General features: G+C 38.2%; 1 protein-coding gene across 6 annotated transcripts in view; it reads left to right on the top strand.

Moving 5' to 3' along the window:
- The first annotated feature begins 3,886 nt into the window (after positions 1 to 3,886).
- The window catches only part of Slc25a26 (solute carrier family 25 member 26), a 138,369-nt gene continuing 121,084 nt past the window's right edge, over positions 3,887 to 21,171 (top strand). Inside the window, exons 1-3 of one of the 6 annotated variants that reach the window (XM_077109097.1) lie at positions 3,887 to 4,113; positions 13,756 to 13,912; positions 17,868 to 17,977. In XM_077109097.1, the coding sequence (XP_076965212.1) occupies positions 4,081 to 4,113; positions 13,756 to 13,912; positions 17,868 to 17,977 (300 nt within the window). In that variant the 5' untranslated portion in view covers positions 3,887 to 4,080. The remainder of the gene's footprint in view (positions 4,114 to 13,755; positions 13,913 to 17,867; positions 17,978 to 21,171) is intronic. The other 5 variants (XM_077109089.1, XM_077109093.1, XM_077109091.1 and 2 more) reach the window with 5 other exon arrangements.

The following is a 21,171-nucleotide window of genomic DNA, read 5'->3' as shown; positions in this document are numbered from 1 at the left end:
TCAGCAACATGGTGAGGCCCTAACAAACTCAGTGAGACCCTGTCTCTAAATAAAATATAAAGTAGGGCTAGGGATGTGGCTCAGTAGTCGAGTGCCCCTGAGTTTAATCCCTGGTACTAAAAACCAACCGAACAAACAAAAATCCAAATCCAAAACCAAAAACCAAAAACCAAAACAGAAAACACTCAAATTGAAAGTCTGAGTAAAAGTTTCTCTTAAGGCTTGTGCATGGTGGGACACATATGTAATCCCAGAGAGTTTGGAGGCTGAGGCAGAAAAACGTCAAGTTTGAAGCCAGACTGGAAAACTTAGCGAGAGCCTGTCTCAAAATAAAATAACAAAAGAGAGGACTGGAGATGGAGCTCAGAGGTAGAGTACCCCTTGGTTCAATCCTCAGTACCACAAAACTTTTTTTTTCTTGTAGGTGAGGAGTTATATCTAAAATTCCCAAGAACGCTGGAAATAAAATTTATTTTCATTTAGAAAATTATGGTGGTGTGTGATACAATGTGCTTATATACCTTAATAATTTGTCAGTATCTCATTTACAGTACTCTATAACTTAAATAGGATCTATAACTTAAATAGGAAAATACAGAATAAATTTAATATTTTCTCTATGCCAAGCACTGGGCTAATTACTTTCTATAAATATTTTATTCAGTCCTCATAATTCTGTGGGATAAGTACATCTTAAGGAAATTTATTGAGATAAAACTTACATATAATAATTGCATCCATTTTAATTGTGTGAGTCAATGCATTTTAGTGATGTATTGACCAATGCAACCACCATCATAATGATTGAGTCTATTTTAATCACTGCAAAATATCCTTTTGTTTCCCCTTTTAGGTCTTTGCCCAGCCCTGGGAAAGCACCAATATGCTATCACTGTAATTTTGTCTTTTCTTGAGTTTTAATGTAAGTGGAATTACAAATGTGTAGCCTATTGGAGCTTGTTTTTTTTTCACTTAGCATAATGCTTTGAGCTTAATCCATGTTGCTTACATATGTCAGGAATTAATGGCTTTTTATTATTGAGTAATATTCCATTGTGAGGGTGTACCACATCAGTTGATAGACAGTTGGGTTGTTTCTATTTTTTGGTTATTATGGATAAAATTGCTGTTTTAGTCAGCTTTTTCATCACTGCGTCGCGGTGGGCAAAAGGTGTGACTTATGCACTCGAGGGGGAGAATAAAAATTGTCCACACCTTCTGCCCTTTTCACCTTTCTTTACTCAAATTACTTAATACAATTTCACTCTATAGGTTCTTAATCAAGAAAGTGACAATCCTTAATACTAGGCACTCAATAGACATAATCAGTTCACAGCAAACAATTCTATAACAATGCTAAGCTCTGCAAACACACTTAATCATGACAGGCTCATGATAGACAGTCCCTCTGCATGCTAAGTTCAAGTGTCAGATCAAAGCCTCAAGTCTTAGGCTCTAAGTCCAGCAGATGCACACTTACTCAGACTGTGATGACAAAATCAGGAACCAAGGCAGGCTTCTGGGGTGGAACTGATGGCCAGTTGAGAAGCGGGTCATGGGGAGAAGTCCTTTTCTCACCAGAGTCAAGAGACTGCTGTAGAGTTTGAGAGTGGTGAGAACAATGCAGAGGATCGGGCAGATGAGAGAAGAGTTGGGATGTCAGTCTAGGTCCTCATCAGGCTCTCAGCCTTGTGTGCATCAGTGTCGGCTGGCTGAATGTCTGTTCATTTGCTACATCATTTATACTAAACTTGGGGGCTTCTGACCACCCTTTCAATCCCTATCAGCTGCTACTGGATTTCTCAGTGATGTCATTTGCCCCAACATTAAAGCATCTGGTCTGGGGGTCCCCACACTGATTTTCTTGCCTCTCACTCTGATCAAGGGAAGGCAACAAGCCAGAGACTTCACTCTGAGTTTGTGTCAGGGTGGGGAGAAGTGACTTGTTTGTGCCTGAGGGCCATATTGGAGGTCTCAATAGGTGTGCCTGGTGAGATCTGAGGTTTCAAACTGGAGTTTTAAAATGGAGTTGCTTAGGCTAAGGCCTAAGGCTATCTTTACACACTGTGACCAAAAGACCCGACAAGAACAATTACAGGAGAAAAGGAATTGCTTTGGGCCTGAGGTGAGGAAGAACATCATGGCAAAGGAAAGCAGCTCAGGATGTGAATCAGGAAGCAGAGTAAGCTCTATCCAATAAGGACAAAATGTAAACCCTAAAGGCATGACCGGTTCCTCCAACTGCACCCTACCTGTTTACAGTTACCACCTACTTAATTCATTCAAGTGGATTCACGTATGGATTAGGTAAAGACTCTCAAAACCTAATCATTTCACCTTTAAACTTTCTTAACATTGTCTCACATGCGCACTTTTGGGGGAAACCATAACAGTTGCTTTGAATAATAATGTAAGTCTTTATATGAAATTACACTTATTTCTTAAGAGAACATTATGTTTTTCTAGGGGTTGTGATGCCTAAAGTTCAGTCCTTGTCCCCAATGCCAATTCAATGATAAGGACACAGTTTTGAGAAAAAAGGAAAAAAGGTCTATTGCTTTGCTAGCAAAGACAAACACCCGGGTAGGTTGCTGATGGTGGTGGTGGTGGTGGTGGTGGTGGTGGTGTTGGGGGTGTGGGTGTGGGTGTGGGGGTGTGTGGGGGTGTTTCCTGTTCCAAAGGCTGTGATTCCACCCATCAGGAGGAACAGGAGGATTTTGAAGGAACTTTTCAAAGGTTGCATCCCAGGTGTGTTCTGGTAAGGGACCCCAGAGCGCCCCATGGTATGTTAGGTATTCACTTCTTAGAGGCCTCTGGCAGAAATCTCCTTCCTGTGGTTGGTGTGTTCAAGGACAATTAATTAGGGGAAGAAAAAGGTGACACTGTCTCCCCAGGGACCCGGAGAGGGGAGAAGAAAAAGAGAGAGAGGAAAAAATGTCCTTTTAAAAGTAAGACTCAGAGCAAAAAGAGCTATATTCAAAGGCTGAAGTGGACCACTGTAACATCTGTACTATATTAAATCCCCCGAAACAATGTACCAGTTGCTTTTCATTCTTGCTATGAGTTGGTCTTTTTGTCTAATTAAACACTCTAGTGGGTGTATAGTCATATCTTTCTTTTTTTATTTGTGGTGTTGGGGATAGAACCCACACAGAGGCTAGGCAAGGAGTGCTACCATGGAGACACCCCCTCTCCCAGCCCTAGGGTCATACTTTATTGTGGGTTTTCACTCCATCTCCCTAATGTGGTAGCTAGTTTCCAGCCTGGCATCCACTGATCCTGACTTCTGCGTATTCATGCCTTTGTGCAGTCCAATTCCAGAACAAGTAAAAGGCTCTCTTTAAGAAGTAAATAATTTTAAATGAAATAAATGCCAGTAAGGAGAAGGGGAGGGTGTTCCTTTTTTTTTGGTTAGGTAAGGAAATTTGTGAAGTCTAATTTTCTCTGTTTTTATTTGATAATCTGATAATGAGTTAATTTAATAGACATTCAGACAAATTCTGTACAGATAAGACCAAAAATCACATCAAAATCAAATAACCAGGGCTGGGGTTGCCGTGGCTCAGCGGTCCATAAAAACAAATAAATAAATGAAGGTTTAAAAAATTAAATAACCGATTTGGGTTGGAATAATAGGAAATCACAGCTAAGGCGTCCTGCAGCTCGTCTTGCGGCTCCGCGGGGCCTCCCTTCAGAAGAGCCGCCCCTCTCTGGGGTTTGCCGCTTGGAATCACCATGCCTGGCTTCTGGCACCTCTCCTAGATCTCAGCTGGGGCTCCTTTGCTCGCGAGAGTTTCCCTCCACCTAGCGGTATCATCCCACGGCTGCCGGAAACGGAGGCCGAGAAGAGCCGCGAGACTTGGCTGGCCCACACCCGCCGAGGCCGGGTCTCTCTTCCCGCGCGCTACTCCCAGAAAAGCTCCCCCGGGCTGCACGTGCAGTTGTTGTGGCTGACGTCACTGGAACCCGGAAGTGCACTCAGCGAAGGTCCCGCCTCCAAGATGGCGGCGCCCTGCGCACGGGGCCGCCACCGGCTTCGGCTCAGTCTCTAGTTATAACCTCGACCTGTTCTGCGGGGACATGGAACAGCCGGGGTTCACCGCCTCGCTGGTGGTGAGTGCGGGGCAGCAGGGTGGGATGCTCGGAGTGCCGCAGGCCTGCAGTGGAGCCCATGGGGATTTCCTTCCGGTTTGGCGCGTGGGGATTGGCGCGCAGGTCTGTCCTCGGGTTCCTGACTCCCACGGAGTCCCGGGCTCTACTGCGGTGGCGGTGCCTGGTCCCGAGGCCTCGTGTCGTGACCGCACGTCAAGAGGGGGAAGGAGAGGTACTTACTGTTCTCTGCGCCCTCTCTACGTCCTTTATACGCCATAATCACTTCAAACTCGAGATTAAATATATGTAACTCAAGGGGAAAAAAAGCAACAAAAATACCTGTCACTAAAATCGCTCACAGAGCCTCTCTAGAAAATGACATTTTCACCTAATCATTCAATACATAATTAATCTGCTTATTCTGCTCCAACCTTGGGCTTTGAGGAAACATTGAAAAGCGCAGGTAGCTTTTCTGTGGAGTCCATGGGTGGCTTATTAAATTCCTTAGAAAACTAGGAGAGGCAACACGTTTTGACTTAAAAGAGAAAGAGCTTTATGTTCTTGCTCTAGGGGACACGTAAAGAAGTGAACAGGACAGATTGACTCTCTTTAGTTGTAGATGGACAGAATGCCTTTATTTTATTTGTTTATTTTTATATGGTGCTGAGGATGAATCCAGGACCTCACGCATTCAATGCAAACGGTTTGCCTCTGAGCTACAGCCCCAGTCCATAAACACATAATTTTGAAAATGCATCTCATAGAATAAATGAAGGCCCACAGCTGTTTATTCACTTACATAATCAATGTTGGGAGGCACTCTTGGATATAATGTGGTGAACAAGACAGACCTACTTACAAGGCTCAGGTAGTGGAAACAGAATAGTGAAGTGATTGTGGGGATAAATGACAGGTAGTCCAGGTTCAGAGTATTGTGGGCACATGTGGAAGGAAGAACTTCCTTAACCAAATGTATGGGATGATAGCTTTAGATTTGTTGAGATGTGTAATAGCTAGGTCTGTAGAGATGTACAGACATACATAACCACTTTCATTGAGTTTTCCAGTCTAGCAGGTGAGACAGCAATAGTAGTTTTGACAACTAACATTCCTGTGTCAGGAACTGGGATAACCTCTTATATTATATATTATTCCATTTAATTCTCACAGACAATTGAAGTCTTACCCTAGTTTTTCAGTTGAGGGAACTGGGATACAAAGAGGTTAGAAAACTTGTCCCAAGTCACACAGTTGAGGTTCATTTTATGTTAAAGCTCAATCCAACCTAGGTGGTGCAACCTGGGGGTTTGTGTCCTTAACTGCTTCCCTTTACTTTCTCAAGTCAATAACAGTAGCAATTACTGAACAGAGATGAGTGCTAGAGTTAACAAAATAATTATTTTGGGCTGGGGCTGTAGCTCAGTGGTAGAGCGCCCGCCTCACACTGTGAGGTACTGGGTTCGATCCTCAGCACCACATAAAAATAAAAAAAGATATTGTGTCCAACTACAACTAAAAATATATCTAAAAAAACAATTATTTTAAAGTGAATTTTATTAAGGTATGATACACATGTAGGTATATTCTTTTCCTGTCTCTTTATAGAGATTAAATTAGGACCAGTAGGTGGAAATTGCAAGAAGTTTGAGTTCATTCCAAGTGAAGGAAAAGCATTTTTATTCCGCCTTTCCTTTGCCTCCTCCTCCTTTTTCTTTTTCTTCTTCTTCTTCTTCTTTTTTTTTTCTTAGCTCAAGAGAGGACTACTTAGAAAGTTTTAGTTTTGGGAAGTTTAGGTATAAATGACTTTTTAATGTACTTTTTTTTTTTTTTTTTGTACTGGGGATTGAACCCAGTGGTGCTCTACCACCTAAAGCTACACCCCCTACCCTTTTTTTTTTTTTTTTTTTTTTTAAGACAGGGTCTCACTAAGTTGCTGAAGCTGCTTTTGTATTTGTGATCCTCCTGCCTTAGCCTCCTTAGTTGTTGAGGCCATCATATTCTGTTTGTTAATATACTTTTGTTTCAATTTCCAAACCCTAATACTACATGTTGAAAATCACTTTAATTTTTTTTCATTATCAGACAGAATTTGAGTAAGAATAATGCTGTGCCAAATAAAAGAAACATAGTAGTTTCAGCTACAATTGTCCCACCTCTACAAGTTAGGTTTAAGCAGATACATTTGTTGGCTTTTGCTCTGGTACTAGGGATAGAATGCCCCAAAGGTATGTTCCCTGCCTTCATGGATTCATACTAGAAGGTAAAAATTAAATAAGGTTGGAGCTATAGAGCTTAGAGGTGGAGCACTTATCCAGTGTGCTCAAGGTCACTCAAGGTCATGGGTTCCGGTCCCAGCATGGCAAAACAAAACCCCAAGTAAAGCAAAAATTAGCTGTGTAATTGCAAATAGAGATACAACTTAATTGCTTACTGAGCATTTTAACATGTGTTTTTACACCTTGTTTTTTAAACTTAAAATTTGTAAGTGAACACAGTACCTTTATTTTATTTTTTTATTTTTAATTTGTTTTAGAGAGAGAGAGAGAGAGAGAGAGAATTTTAAATATTTATTTTTTTTAGTTTTTGGCGGACACAACATCTTTGTATGTGGTGCTGAGGATGGAACCCGGGCCGCATGCATGCCAGACGAGCACGCTACCGCTTGAGCCACATCCCCAGTCCCCCTTATTTTATTTTTATGTGGTGCTGAGGATCAAACCTAGTGCCTCACAAGTGTGAGGCAAGTGGTCTACCACCAAACTACAATTGCAGCCCCTTACAACTTTTTTGTAACTGAATTTATAACACAGTTTGGTTTTTAACTTTTTAAAAATTATCTTATAAACTCAAATCCTAGAATCATAAAACAATGTGAACACTAGTATTTCTCTAAGGTTTTTGAGCATTGCATGATTTAGGTTTTCTTTTGCATCAGCCAATGGATGATTTTTGTCTAGAGAGCCAACTTTGAGGAGAGTACACGTCTTTCATTGCTAATGAAAGACATGTACTCTTCAGTCTTTGGTAAAGTATTCTTTGTGTGTGTGTGTGTGTGTGTGTGTATTTTAATATTGGCATGTCAGATTGGTATTAGTAAACTTTTAAGAATAATTATAGTCACAGAATTCTAAAGAGAATGTATATTTATTTTGAAAATTGTTTAAGGGCCAGGCATTTTGCTGAGCTTATAATAGGTTCACTTATTTGTCTTTATTCTCATTTCACCTTAAAGTAATTCTCAAAAACTAGTGAAGCATAGACAGTATTTTCCTCATGTTTAGAATGAAGATAATATTGGCTTAGAAAAGTTCCTAAGGAGACCCCAGTTGAGATTGTCTTTCTGATGCCAAACTTGGCTCTTAGGCAATATTTAATCTGAAAGAATTTCTAGAGAAATAGAAGAATATTCAACTCAGAGTCTAGAAGTATTATTGCATTCTTGAGAACAGCCTCACTAAACAAAACTGAACTCTGCACAGCTCTTTTAAATAGGAGGTGCTGATAAACAGGATTTCTGGAGAAGTCTCCCGAAATACACCGTAAAGCTGTCCTTGTGGCTGGGGAATGCTAAGAAGAAGAGCAGTAGACGGATAACACTGGCTTTCAGTTGTTGTAACTGCTGTAGCAGACCAGAACAGGGAGAACCACATAGTGATCCACTGTGGTTTTTCTTCTGAACACTCAGTCTTTTCATAAGGTGTTAGCTTATCATCTTCCAGTTCCTGCTGTGTAAAGCCTGCTGTGTAAATGATGCTGGGTTAGATATTTAGGAAGACAGAGGTGCACTCTGAAGGATTTTCATGGTTATTTTCATCATGGTTAGAACTAAAGTGAGATATAAGCAAAATTATGTGGAGTCAGGGAAGTAGCATTTAATTCTGTCTGGGAGATTGGGAATGGCATTATGAGCAATATGGTATTTGGTTGCAGCCATAGGAATGACAGGATTTTTTTTCTTTCTTTTTGCAACTGCACCGGTGTATTTTATTTTATTTTTATTTATTTGTTTTTATTTATATACAGCGGAATGCCTTACAATTCTTATTATACATACTGAGCACAATTTTTCATATCTCTGGATGTTTACAAAGTATATTCACACCAATTTGTGTCTTCATATCTGTACTTTGGATAATAATGATCATCACATTCTGCCATCATTTATAACCCCATGCCTCCTCCCTTTAGAGTTCCTCTATTCCTCCAATGCTCCCTCTCCTATCCCACTATGGATTAGCCTCTTTATATCAAAGAAAACATTCAGCATTTGTTTTTTTGGGATTGGCTAACTTCACTTGCATTATCTTCTCTAACTTCATCCATTTACCTGCATATGCCGTGATTTTATTCTCTTTTATTGTGAGTAATATTCTATTGTGTATATATGCCATATTTTTTTTATCCATTCGTCTAGTCTATTGAAAGGCATCTAGGTTGGTTCCACAGTTTAGCTATTGTAAATTGTGCTGCTATAAACATTGATGTGGCTGTGTCCCTGTAGTATGTTGTTTTTAAGTCCTTTGGGTATAGACCGAGGAGAGGGATGGCTGGGTCAAATGGTGATTCTATTCCCAATTTTCCCAGAAATCTCCATTTGCTTTCCCTATTGGCTGCACAAATTTGCAGTCCCACCAGTAATGTATGAGTGTACCTTTTTCCCCACATCCTTGCCAATACTTATTATTGTTTATCTTCATAATAGCTGCCATTCTGACTGGAGTGAGATGAAATCTTAGAGTAGTTTTGATTTACATTTCTCTAATTGCTAGTGATGTTGAACATTTTTTCATACTTTTGTTGATTGATTCTATATCATCTTCTGAGAAGTGTCTGTTCAGGTCCTTGGCCCATTTATTGATTGGGTTATTTGTTTTTTTGGTACTTAGCTTTTTGAGTTCTTTATGTATCCTAGAGGTTAGTGCTCTATCTGATGTGTGAGGGGTAAAGATTTGCTCCCAAGATGTAGGCTCTCTATTTACCTCACAGATTGTTTCTTTTGCTGAGAAGAAACTTTTTAGTTGAGTCCATCCCATTTATTGATTCTTGATTTTAATTCTTGTGCCACAGGAGTCTTATTAAGGAAGTTGGGGCCTAATCCCACATAATGGAGATTAGGGGCTACTTTTTCTTCTATTAGATGCAGAGATTCTGGTTTTATTCCTAAGTCCTTGATCCATTTTGAGTTGAATTTTGTGCATGGTGAGAGGAGTTTAATTTCATTTTGTTGCATATGGATTTCCAGTTTTCCCAGCACTATTTGTTGAAGAGGCTATCTTTTCTCCAATGCATGTTTTTGGCACCTAAAGCAATCCTTTAGCAGGAAGAGTGAAGCAGGTGGCATCACTATACCAGGCCTTAAACTATACCACAGAGCAATAGTAACAAAAATAGCATGGTATTGGCACCAAAACAGACTGGTGGTAGACCAATGGTACAGAATAGAGGACACAGAGACTAACCCACAAAATTATAGTTATCTTATGTTAGACAAAGGAATGGACAGGATTTTGATAGGTGTGTGTGTACGGGCGAGTAAGGGGAATGGGGGCAGGTAGGGCAAGACAGGAAAGTGATCTGCTGGATGCACTAGGTGGGCAACAGGAGGATAGGACAGCATTCTAGGCTTAGAGAGAAACCTAAGTGGAGTACAGAAATGAGAGGTTTCAGGCTATGTTGGGGAAGCAGAGTAGTTGGATTGAATGAAGCCCCAAGCTCTATAGCAGAGTGCAGAAAGTAGCTGGAGAGGAGGTAGCTCAGGGTCTGTGAAGGGAAGTTTGGTTATTTCTGCTGAGTATCTATTGAGTATCAGTGAATTTGGGACTTTTTTTTTTTTTTTTGAAAGGTGTGAGTATTGATTTCAAATGTCCTTTCTTTTAAGCAGATGTTTGTAATATTCAATTCATAATTACAAAATATGAGCAACATAAAAAATTAACAAGTTAACAATAATACCTCTTGTCCTAAATCTCTTTCCACAGAGGTAATAGCTTCCAGCAGTTTGTGTGTGTTTTCAGATGTATAGTTATTCCTGTGCAGAGTTCTGTGTGTTCTTAAGGGGGGATTGTACAGCACATATTCTATATCTCACTTAACCTCAAAATACAACATGTATGTCAGTGCTAGTGAATACAGATCCTCCTTGTTCTTTTAAAGACAATGTAGCGATTCATTATTTGGATATAACATTGATTTAACATAACTCCTGTGGATGGACATTTAGATTCTTTTACTTTTTTTTTTTTTTTTTTTTTGAGATGCAGTCTTGCTGTGATTTCCAGGCTGGACTAGAGGGAACAATGAAATGCTGTGGGGAGAATGCCTGGCGAATGCAAAGATTGTAGGAAGCAGCAGTTCTGCTCTGAGGAGGATGGTGGTGGGTGCTTCAGATCTGCTGGCTTCTCAGTTGTGGAGGAAGCTGAGTGTCTGGGAGGGAGGGTCCCCTGAGCAGCCTGGTTCTTGGCTGTCGTTTAGGCTGATGGCCTGTGTTGATTTTACTTAAAGTACACAGTTTCATTTTGTCCAGAGGTTGAGCAGTGATGATCTCCTGTCCCTGGTTTTTGTGTGTCAGCCTCCTCTTGAGAAAAAAGGCTTTTTAGCATAAAATCTAGATCTTTTTAAATTTCCAGTAATTTCAAAGCACTAATTAAATACTTCTCTATAGCCTGGCAGGACTTTTTACATTTAGTAACTTAAGGTAGGGCATGTAATTTATCTATGTGTATGATTTTAAGATCTTGATAACTTGTTGTGCTTATCAGAGTTTATTGGTTATCTGAGTTATTTTGTTTCTTTGGACTTTGTCTAGTTTTTAACTTATGATTTTTAGTGTAAGCTACTGTAAGTCTTGACACTAACAAGTTGCCTGATAACTTTTGGATAAATGATCATGATAAAATAAACTTCTCAGACTACAGAACAATGGAATATACAGATTTTTTTATAATCCAGTTGATGTTGGCTAGTATGATCAAGTATAAAACAATATTGATGTAAAATTAGAAGCACTTCATCAAATATTTGTTTAAATCTTAAATATGTTGTGTGGTTGAAGATAGAGGCCTTCTTCGGGCTCTGGGTTAGCTGTTCTGTTTCTGTTTTTCATTCTCATGAATTTAAATGACACTAGTTGAAGAAGCTTGAAATCCACAGAAGCAATTAGCACCTCGATTAATGTTACACTAGATAAGTAGATTGAATCTGCTCATTTTATTCTTAGAAGACAAGAATTCTGATGAAAATGCGTTAGAGAAATCAATGCATGCAAAGTTCCCAAGTAGATTAAATGACTAACTTATTGATTAAAACTGAGAAACAGATACTGCTCATCTCACTAAGCCCTCTCCTAAGGTGAAAGAGAAAATCAGAATAAAGCCCAGCCTGTTTTCAAAGAATCTACTTGTATCAGACCATCTCATCAATTTTATTCTTTCCATGTTTTAAGAAAATTAGAAGGCAGGCAAAATATTTCATTGACTTATTGAATTTTATAAAAAAATCTCTAAGAACAAGTGACAGGAGCATTGAAAAGGTGGCCTTTCAACTTTTTTTTTTTTTCATTACCTCTGAACCTTTTTACCAGAACTGAGAAAGGCTACCTTTATATCCTGAAAGAAAAAATCCCATACCCCTGGTTATTCTTCTTTCTTTCTTTTTTTTTTTTTTTTTTTTTTTGAGATGAGGGTCTTGCTTTGTTGTCCAAGGCAACAAAGTCCCAGAACTGGAACTGTAGGTGCTCACCAGGCCCCCCAGGTGGTTGGTCTATTAGTACTGTGTGTAGCTCTCTCCTGTGCTCTTTGAATGACTGGTTTCCCTTTCAGGTCTTGTGCCAGAATAATTGTATAGTACTGCAGTATTAATATTATGGTGTCAACTTTTCTAGTGTAAACTAATTTTTAATAATTTAGTCTTGCAGTAGCTTTATGGTGAATGGCAGGTAAAGCAGATTTAAAAAAATTTTTTTTAGTTGTTGATAGATCTTTATTTTATTTATTTATGTGGTGCTGAAAATCAAACCCAGTGCCTCATACCTGCTAGGCAGGTGCTGTATCACTGAGCTATAACCCCAGCCCAGGTTAAGCAGATATTGTTTGCTAGGTACCCAGCTTTATACCACTTGAGTATTTAGTAAACTCAAAAATGGAAAAAACTAAATTTGAATTTTGCCTGTGTGTTTGACTAGTACTGATTTTTTTCTTTCCTTTTTTTTTTTTTTTTTTTATTGTTGTCGTTACTGGGTATTGAACCCAGGAGCAGTCTATCACTGGGCCTCATCCCTAGCCATTTTTATTTTTTGAGACAGGGTCTTGCTCAGTTGCTTAGAGTTTCACTAAATTGCTGCAGCTGGTCTCAAACCAGCCTGCTTCAACCTCTTGAACTGTTGGGATTACATGTGGGAACCATCACACCCAGCTTGATTTTTTTTTTTTTTTAAATTTCATATTGTGGAGTGTATAGTTTTTAAATATATATTTTTATATTTTGAAGAGGTAATACATTCACTTGGTTCAGAATTCAAAAGAAAGGAAAAGTTAGCCATTCAGTTAAATTCTGTGTAGGAAACATACTGGGTTTCCTCTTTATTTCTCTTCTGTCTGCTTACTGTAATCTGATTTTGATTCACATCTGTAAATGATGCCTTTAGAATATCTAAATAATATCTATTCTGACCTATCTTTGTGTTCATATTTTTTGAAATTTCATTTTTCTTCCACTCAAGTATAATAAGTTTTAAAATATTCTACATATATTGCATTATAATCATGAGATACAAACTTAGTTTTTAATCAGCTTAATTTGCAGCTTTTCTATAACAGCATGATATTTCTCGGGAGATGACTAGCTCAGGCCAATTTTTTTTTAATTGATTTACGCACTTAATTTTAAAATTATCAGTGAATTTTTAAATATAATAAACAATAAAAAGTACTATATGGATCCTTAGATATGTAATTCTTAAAATACAGATCTAGATGAGTAAAGATTTGGAGCTATTTCAGAAAACAATCTTAAAAAAACCCCTTAATGCAGATTGACTACTTACTAAGCTAAAAAGACAAAAATATAACATTGGGTCTGATATGGAAAGGTCACCAAGATAAATTGTGAGATGAAAGAAAGCGCAGAGTAGTGCATATTGTATATCATCTTTTGTTTTTTAAAAAAGGAAAAATAAAATGTATGTTCATATTTGCTTTTGTGTGCCCAAGGTAACTTTGGAAGTATACAACAGGAAACCATTAAAAGTATACTTTGGAAGTATACAACAGGAAACCATTAAAATTGGAGGCTGAACTCTTTACCTTGCTGAGTTTTTTTTTTTCCCCCCTTCCTTTTGTGGCTTTAAAATTTTTTTGAGTATATTAAAATGAATGTTAAATTTGTTTTAAAAAATAAATTTAAATAATAAAAATTTTAAAAAGAAAATTTAATATAAAACAGTTTGCAAGTTTAGTACATTTTTTGTTATTTTCCTAGGAAAATCTCTAGAGATAGAAAGTCCTTGGATTTTTTGCAAAGGTTTGTGAACTGAAAGGTACAAGAAATATGTTTAAATACTACCTCCTTTTTCCTCTTCCTGCCCCTAAATGGCAGAGGCCTTATTTTATTGTAACCTTTTTTTCTTTTTTCTCCCCTCCCCTCCTTTTTTTTTTTTTTTTTTAAAAGGCTGGTGGGGTAGCAGGCGCCTCTGTTGACTTGATATTATTTCCTCTGGATACCATTAAAACCAGGCTGCAGAGTCCCCAAGGATTTTATAAGGCCGGTGGTTTTCGCGGAATATATGCTGGTGTTCCTTCTGCTGCTATTGGATCCTTTCCTAATGGTAAACATGACATTGATATTCTCACTGCTATAAAGCCAAGATAATAGGATTTATTTTCAGAATGATATGAGGTGATACATAGTTCCTTCTGTGTTGTAGCTATTCTGATTTTTTTTCCATTGTTTAATCCACTATTTTTCAATAGTAGCACTGGAGATTCCCTTACAGTATCTTTGTAATAGAAAAACAATTTCCCAGCAACTCAGGAGGCTGAGGCAAGAGAATCACAAGTTTGAGGCCCACGTGGGCAACTTAGCAAGACCTTGACTTAAAGTGAAAAAGGGAGGAGATGTAGCTCAGTGGTAGAGCACCTCTGAGTTCAGTCCCCAGTACAGAGAGAGAAACAGAAACAACCTTGCTTGCATATTGGAATCTCCTGGTCTTTAAACAATACTGATGCCTGTGTTTCACCCTCAGAAATAGGTTCTGGGTCTTGTCTGATAATCAGCAGTTTTTGTTAGCTTCCCAGGTGATTCTAGTATGAAGCCTAGTTGAATAACTTGGACTCTCCTGATCACTGAAGAGTTTAAAATACTTGGAGATTCTTGTGTAGCATGTGAGCTCAATCTTTTAGTCTTTCAATTGTACTTAGATGATGCAGGTGTTTTTTACAGGCTTCCACCTGATATTCTGATTTCAGCATCTTTTTTTTTTTTTTTTTTTGTACCGGGGATTGAACTCAGGGGCACTGAGCTACATCTCCAGCCCTGTTGTGTATTTTATTTGGAGACAGGGTCTCACTGAGTTGCATAGCGCCTCGCTTTTGCTGAGGCTTTCTTTGAACTTGAGATTCTCGTGTCTCAATCTCCTGAGCCGCTGGGATTACAGATGTGCAGGTGTGAGCCACTGCTCCCCAATTTCAGCATCTTTGTTTTGGTTTTGAAGTCATGTGAATTATGGCCCTCTTATTCTGCAACAGTATAATCTGTTTTATGGAATCTACTTCTTGGTACATGTCTTGTTGATACTTTTCTCATTTCAGTTGTTTATTTTGCAGTGCTGAGGATTGAACCCAAGGCCTCATGCATGCTGAGCAGGTACTCTGCCACTGAGCCACATCCCTAGCTGGTGATGAATGCTTCTTGTGGCACTGAAAATAAACTAAACCAGTAATAACAAAAAGGCACACAATATACATCCACAAAATCACAGTCCTAGGAGATTCTTAAATTCTGGGTTTTGATTTATTTTTTCAGGATAATTCATAAGAAATTTTTCCTCTTAGGTTAATCTGACCTTTAAGTGCCAGATCTGTGAGCATATCATTCACATAAAGATTGTACCACAAATAATAGTATTTCTGTCCTTTTGTTTATTACTTCCCCTTCTCCTCGCCCTGCAGCCTGTTGAACAGCAAGCTGTTTTGGGTTTATCTTGACTTTCTGTATGCCTTAATACTTTGAGTAATTGGTTATAACAAGTTATTATTGAGCACCTATTCCATGTCAAGCATGGCTCTAAGGGTGTGAAGGGCATGGATATGTCCCAAGTTTGTCCACATTGGACTCACCTGATCACTGAAGAGTTTAAATGCTGATTCCTGTGGCTCACCTCAGAGATTATGATTTAATCCATCTGAGGTATGCCCTGGTCATTGGTGGTTTTAAAAAATTCCAAGGCGATTCTAATATGCAGACAAATTTAAAAACCTTTGAGCTAGGGAATTATACAGGAATATGTCACTAAGTCCCTATGTTTTGGTCACAGGTTTATTTGGTTTTCTCCTTCACCTATACTCATTGTTCTTTAGATCTTTGTCTCTTACATATTACACAAAAGCATTCCTGTGGGTTAGGTGCAGTATTAGTTGTAGTTGAGTACATGATGCTGTCTCAATGATCACAGGATTATTTTACATTCTTTACTGAGGATTTACATACAGAATGTGGTTTTGAACTTGTGTGTGGGGGTGTGTGTACAGAATGGGGACAGTGGCATCTTTCTTGCCTCCTTTCTTGCTTTTTTTGCCATCCACACAACTTTAGCAGATGGAGGGTGCAAGAGAAGTCAAAGCTTTTTTTTTTTTTTTTTTATTCTTTTGCTGTCTTCCTACAGATTTTGAATGAATTGCATTTTCCTTTCTGCTTTTTTTTTGTCTTTAACTGTTGGTTAAGGTTCTAGTCTAGGTACAGAATGCCACTGTAATCATCAGAGCTGAGGGGTTGGCATGGAGGGGACAGAAGATTGAAAGACCCATATTGAAGGCTCACATTTAGGAGCCTTAGTCCCTTTATTTTTATTAATTTTTTTAGGTGTAGATGGACATAATAGCTTTATTTATTTTTATGTGGTGCTGAGGATCGAACCCAGTGCCTCACACTTGTGAGGCAAGTGCTCCACCACTGACCTACAGCCCCAGCCACCTTATTGCCTTTTTAATAGCACGTGTAAAGAAAGTATGGCATGTTTTTTTTTTTTTTTTTGCTGGGGGCGGGGGATGGGCTAGAAGAGACTCTTATCAGATAGCCCATGTCTCCTTGTTTGACTACTTGCTCTGATCCTCATTTGGAATTTTATTGTGCCATCATTTTTCATTAGTGGAGTCTTTTTTGGATGCTGTGCACTTGGGGATAGGGGTTGGAGGTTACAGACCTAAAAGACATGAAGTATCACACAAGTAATCACAAAATTGGGCAAGCTTGAGGCAGCTGACCATGAAACTTAGGAAGTTTTAGTATTTTCTTCCTTTGCCTTGGGGTGGGTATAGAGATGCTAGTAGCTGCAGAACCTACAGCTGAATGCCATCAGGGATATTGTAGTGGGCCAAAGTGTGACAAGCTGTATGAAGAACCACACGGGAACAGGCCTGTATTAACTGTGCCAGGTCACTGAATTGGTAGTGACTTCTGTGGACAGTGGGCCTGCATATTTGTTGGCAACCTCAGATCACTGAGTTTTACTATCAGGCAGTTTTTTGAGTGTTTCAGACTTGACTGTGATATATTCTAATGTCCTTCAAAAGGTGAATTTGTGATTCCTTTTTCTTTCATTCTTTATCTTTTATGAACATGATAAACACTTTTTGATTAACAGTACAAGTTTTAAAGCCCTCGTGTGCAGCTATAATTAGTTCATGGTGATAGAGCTCTTCTGAGATTTTGATTTCCAGTTCTAATTAAGCATTTGATTGTTTCCTTGTTGTAGGGGTAAATTGATGTAGGAGGGTACAGTGGTGCACATCTGTAATCCCAGCAACTTGGAAGACTGAGGCAAGAGGATTGCAAAATCAAAATAAAAAATAAAAAGCCTGGGGATTAGCTGGGCACAGTGGTGCACACCTTTAATCCCAGCAACTTGGGAGGCTGAGGCAGGAGAATTGCAAGTTCATAGCCAGCCTCAGCGGCTTATCGAGGCCCTAAGCAATTTTGTGAGATTCTGTCTCAAAATAAAAAGTGGGCTGGGGATGTGGCTTAGTGGAGGACACCAATATTCAATCCTTAGTGCCACCAAAAAAAAAAAAAAAAAAAAAAGGTAAATTGACATTAAAAAGTAGCTATGGCTATTTTGGGTAACCAGCAATAATAAAGCATTATAGAATACACATTGTGTTTCAAGTAAAGGCATATGTTTACATTTTTGACTTATTTATAGACCAATGTAGATGTTTGTTTTATGACCAAGTGTAAGATCTTCTGGAACACAGAAACCCCTAACCCTCACCTTGTCTAAAAAGTTGACTAGAACAGTGTTAAGTAACTTGTCATTCAGCCTGGCAAATGCTAGGTTAGCTGATAAGCTCTCTCAGGATGGATCACGTTGTCTGCATTTTTCTAATTTGGGATTGGGAATGTAATATGGGCTCAGTAAATTCTGAAAGAGTGATGGAAAAAGTTACGTTTGTCTGTTGTCTCATAATGTAATAATTATTGTCATACTTTTCGGAAAAAAACTATTTCTTTACAGTGGGAATGTGTATTTAAGCTTTGTAAAAAGACTGGCTTGTTTTAAATTTCAGCTGCTGCATTTTTCCTCACCTATGAATATGTGAAATGGTGTTTGTACACTGATTCATCTTCGTATTTGATGCCTGTGAAGCACATGTTGGCTGCCTCTGCTGGAGAAGTGGTGAGTTGCAAGTTAATATGTGATAGACTTCAGAAATATAAATCATGCATACTTTTTTTTTGGTACAAATTTCTTTTTTTAAAATTTATTTTCAAATGATACATAAAAATGCAGAAATTGTGCCTGTTTAGGGGATACCATGTAACATTTCAATATATGTATATGCTGTCTAATGTTTAAATACTTCTTGACATTTTTTATTTTTTTATGGTGGTATTTATTTCTGTTAAATAATTTTTTTTTTTTAAATTATGAAAGGAAGGGCTAGGGTTGTGGCTCAGTGGTAGAGCACTTGCCTAGCATGCGTGAGGCACTGGGTTCGATCCTCAGCACCACATTGTCCATCTACAACTAAAAAATTATAAATAAATATTTTTAAAAAATAAAATAAAATTATGAAAGGCATAAATCACAATAAATGTAGGTGAATCATACATGTCAGTTAAAAGATAGTCTTGGGGATGAAAGAAAAATTCAGCTGTTCTAAAACAAGAGAGAGAGTTCTAAAACAATGACACACAAAACATTAAATGAAAGAAATGGAAGAACCCTTTCACCTGTAGGTTGTGTTGGTTTTGTATTATGTCAGCATAACTGAGTTGGAACTGTTTTTCCCAAAATTCCTAGTTATGGGTCAGGTCAGCCACAGAGAAATTTGCAGAAGGTTTGTAAGGGGAGTTAAGCAGCAGCTGCATTTATGCTCAGAAGATGGGCTTAGGGTTGGGCACTGTTGTAGCATCTTCTGTCCCTGATCTCTGCTGGCTTACTGTCTTGGCCTCTGGCTAACAGTTCTCCAGTTCCCATCTTTCCCTGCAGCTTCTCCAGATTGTGGGTCAAGTGTCTGAGCCCTGCAGGGCAGGATGCTAGCTTAAATGTAGTTTATCTCATAGGTTAGTGAGAAATAGATGGGAATTACGATTTGTTTTTTCCTCACTTTACTAAATTTAGGGAATACTGATGAAATAGAGTTGTGTTATGTTAATACTGGGCAAAAAGAATTTAAGGCACCAGAGAGTCTAGAACATAATGACTCAAGGAACAATTCTGGGAGATGTAACAAGCCTGAACTATATGAATAACATAGTCCAGAACATATGAAGCAAAACCAGACAAGATGATAAGAAAAATAAACAGTAGTATAGTCTTACTTGGAGATAGTCACATCTCTGAAAGCATTCAGACTAGGCAAATGTAAACTTACTCAGGATGTAGAAGATGTGAACAACACAATGAATTGGTCTAATGGATTTATATAGGACTTCACCTTAACAGTTATGAAATATATATTTCAAGCATACTTGGAAGGTTAACAAAAATGAACACCCCATTCCACAGGCGAGCTTCAACAAGTAGTACAGACAACGTTGTACATATGATTTGACAACCGACTATAATGAAAACGAATGCCAGGTTGTCATTACCATGAGTTTAGAAAATAAACCCTTTTATAAATAATTCATGAGATAAAGAAAAACTCATAATGTGAATAGAAAAGTGTCTTATACCCAAAGCGTACACAGTTATGGTTTAAAATAGACAAACCAGGGCTGGGGTGGCGGCTCAGTGGTAGAGTGCTTGCCTAGCATGTGTGGGGCACTGAGTTCGATTCCCAGCACCGCATATTAATAAACAAAGTCCATTGACAACTAAAAAATAAAAAATAAAAAAAAATAGACCAAATCTAATTCAGAGGAGCACTAATAAAAACCAAACTATCTTCACTCTTCTCATTAATATACCTTTCTCTCTGTCCTTTCTCCCCAATATAAGGGAGAATTTCTCCCTAATTTCTACTAACATTATTTTTGTTAGCTAAAAATTGTCTATTCTCTACTAGTGTTATTTTTCCCCCCTTATTTCCTCCTTTTTTAAAAATTTATTTTGGTCATACCAGTAGAAGTGCTCTACCACTGAGTTACATCCCCAGACCTTTAAAATTTTTTAAAAATTTTGGGGCAGGCTGTCACTAAATTACTCAGGCTAGCCTCAGATTTACAATTCTCCTCCCTCAGCCTCCAAGTAGTTGGAATTATAGGCCTGGGTCACCACTTCTGGCCTGCAGCATTGTGATAGGCAGGGTGTGAACAGGAATGGACCACACAGTGAAGGAAAGGGTCCTTAATTGAACACCACCTTTTTTCCTCATAATGGTATATGTTTACATTAGAAAACTTGGAAAATGAATCAGCAAATATAAATAATATGTAACATTTACATAAATACAATATATATGTGTAAAACAATTGCAATATATTATGGTTTTGTTTTCTATGCACTTTTTCTGCCTTAACATGTTTGACTGAGAATCTAAATTGTTTTGTAATCTGCTATTCTTCGCTTACAAATATGGTAAATCAGGGGTAAGGAAAAGGGAGATCTTAACAGAAAAATAAAATAAATACTAACTTTAAGAAGATAGTTTTAGCCAGGTGCAGTGGTGCATGTCTGTAATCCTAGCCGCTGGGGAGGCTGAGGCAGGAGGATCAAGGCCAGCCTCAGCAACTTTGTGAGGCCCTAAGCAACTCAGTGAGACCTTGTCTCTAAATAAAATGCAAAATAGGGCTGGGGATGTGGCTCTGAGTTCGATCCTTGGTGCCAAAAAAAAAAAAAAAAAAAAGATAATTTCAAAAACAGCTTTATCGAGATATAATTTATACATCACACAATTCATTCATTTAAAGTACACAATTTAGTGGTTTTTCGTATGTTCGTAGGGATGTGCCATCATCATGAGAGTCAATTTTCAAATATTTTTATCACCCCCAAAGAAAACCAGTGTCTAGTATTAGTCATTCTGTGTTGTACTCCAGGTCCTGCCCCTCCAGACGGCCACTGGGCTACTTTTTGTCTGCATGGCTTGGTCTGTTTTAGACATTTCATATAAATGCAATCCTGTAACTTGTCTTTTGAGATTTTTTTTTCCTATTAAAGTAGTTTTCTAGATTCATCCATGTTGTAGCATATATCAGCACATCATTTCCTTTTTTGCCAGATATTTCATTGCATGGATTTTTAAATCTTACTTATCCGCTTATCAGTTGATGAGCATTTGGGTTATTTGCAATTTGGGGCCATTATGAATAATGTAGTTATCAATGTTCATGTACAACTTTTTGTGTGGACATATGTTTTTATTTGTCTTGGTATATAATTAGAATTATGGCCAGATGGTAACTTTAACCTTTTCCGGAGTT

The sequence above is a fragment of the Callospermophilus lateralis genome, chromosome 1, assembly GCF_048772815.1.
Source record: "Callospermophilus lateralis isolate mCalLat2 chromosome 1, mCalLat2.hap1, whole genome shotgun sequence".
Classification (NCBI taxonomy): domain Eukaryota; kingdom Metazoa; phylum Chordata; class Mammalia; order Rodentia; family Sciuridae; genus Callospermophilus; species Callospermophilus lateralis.
This window is presented reverse-complemented; position numbering and strand designations above follow the sequence as displayed.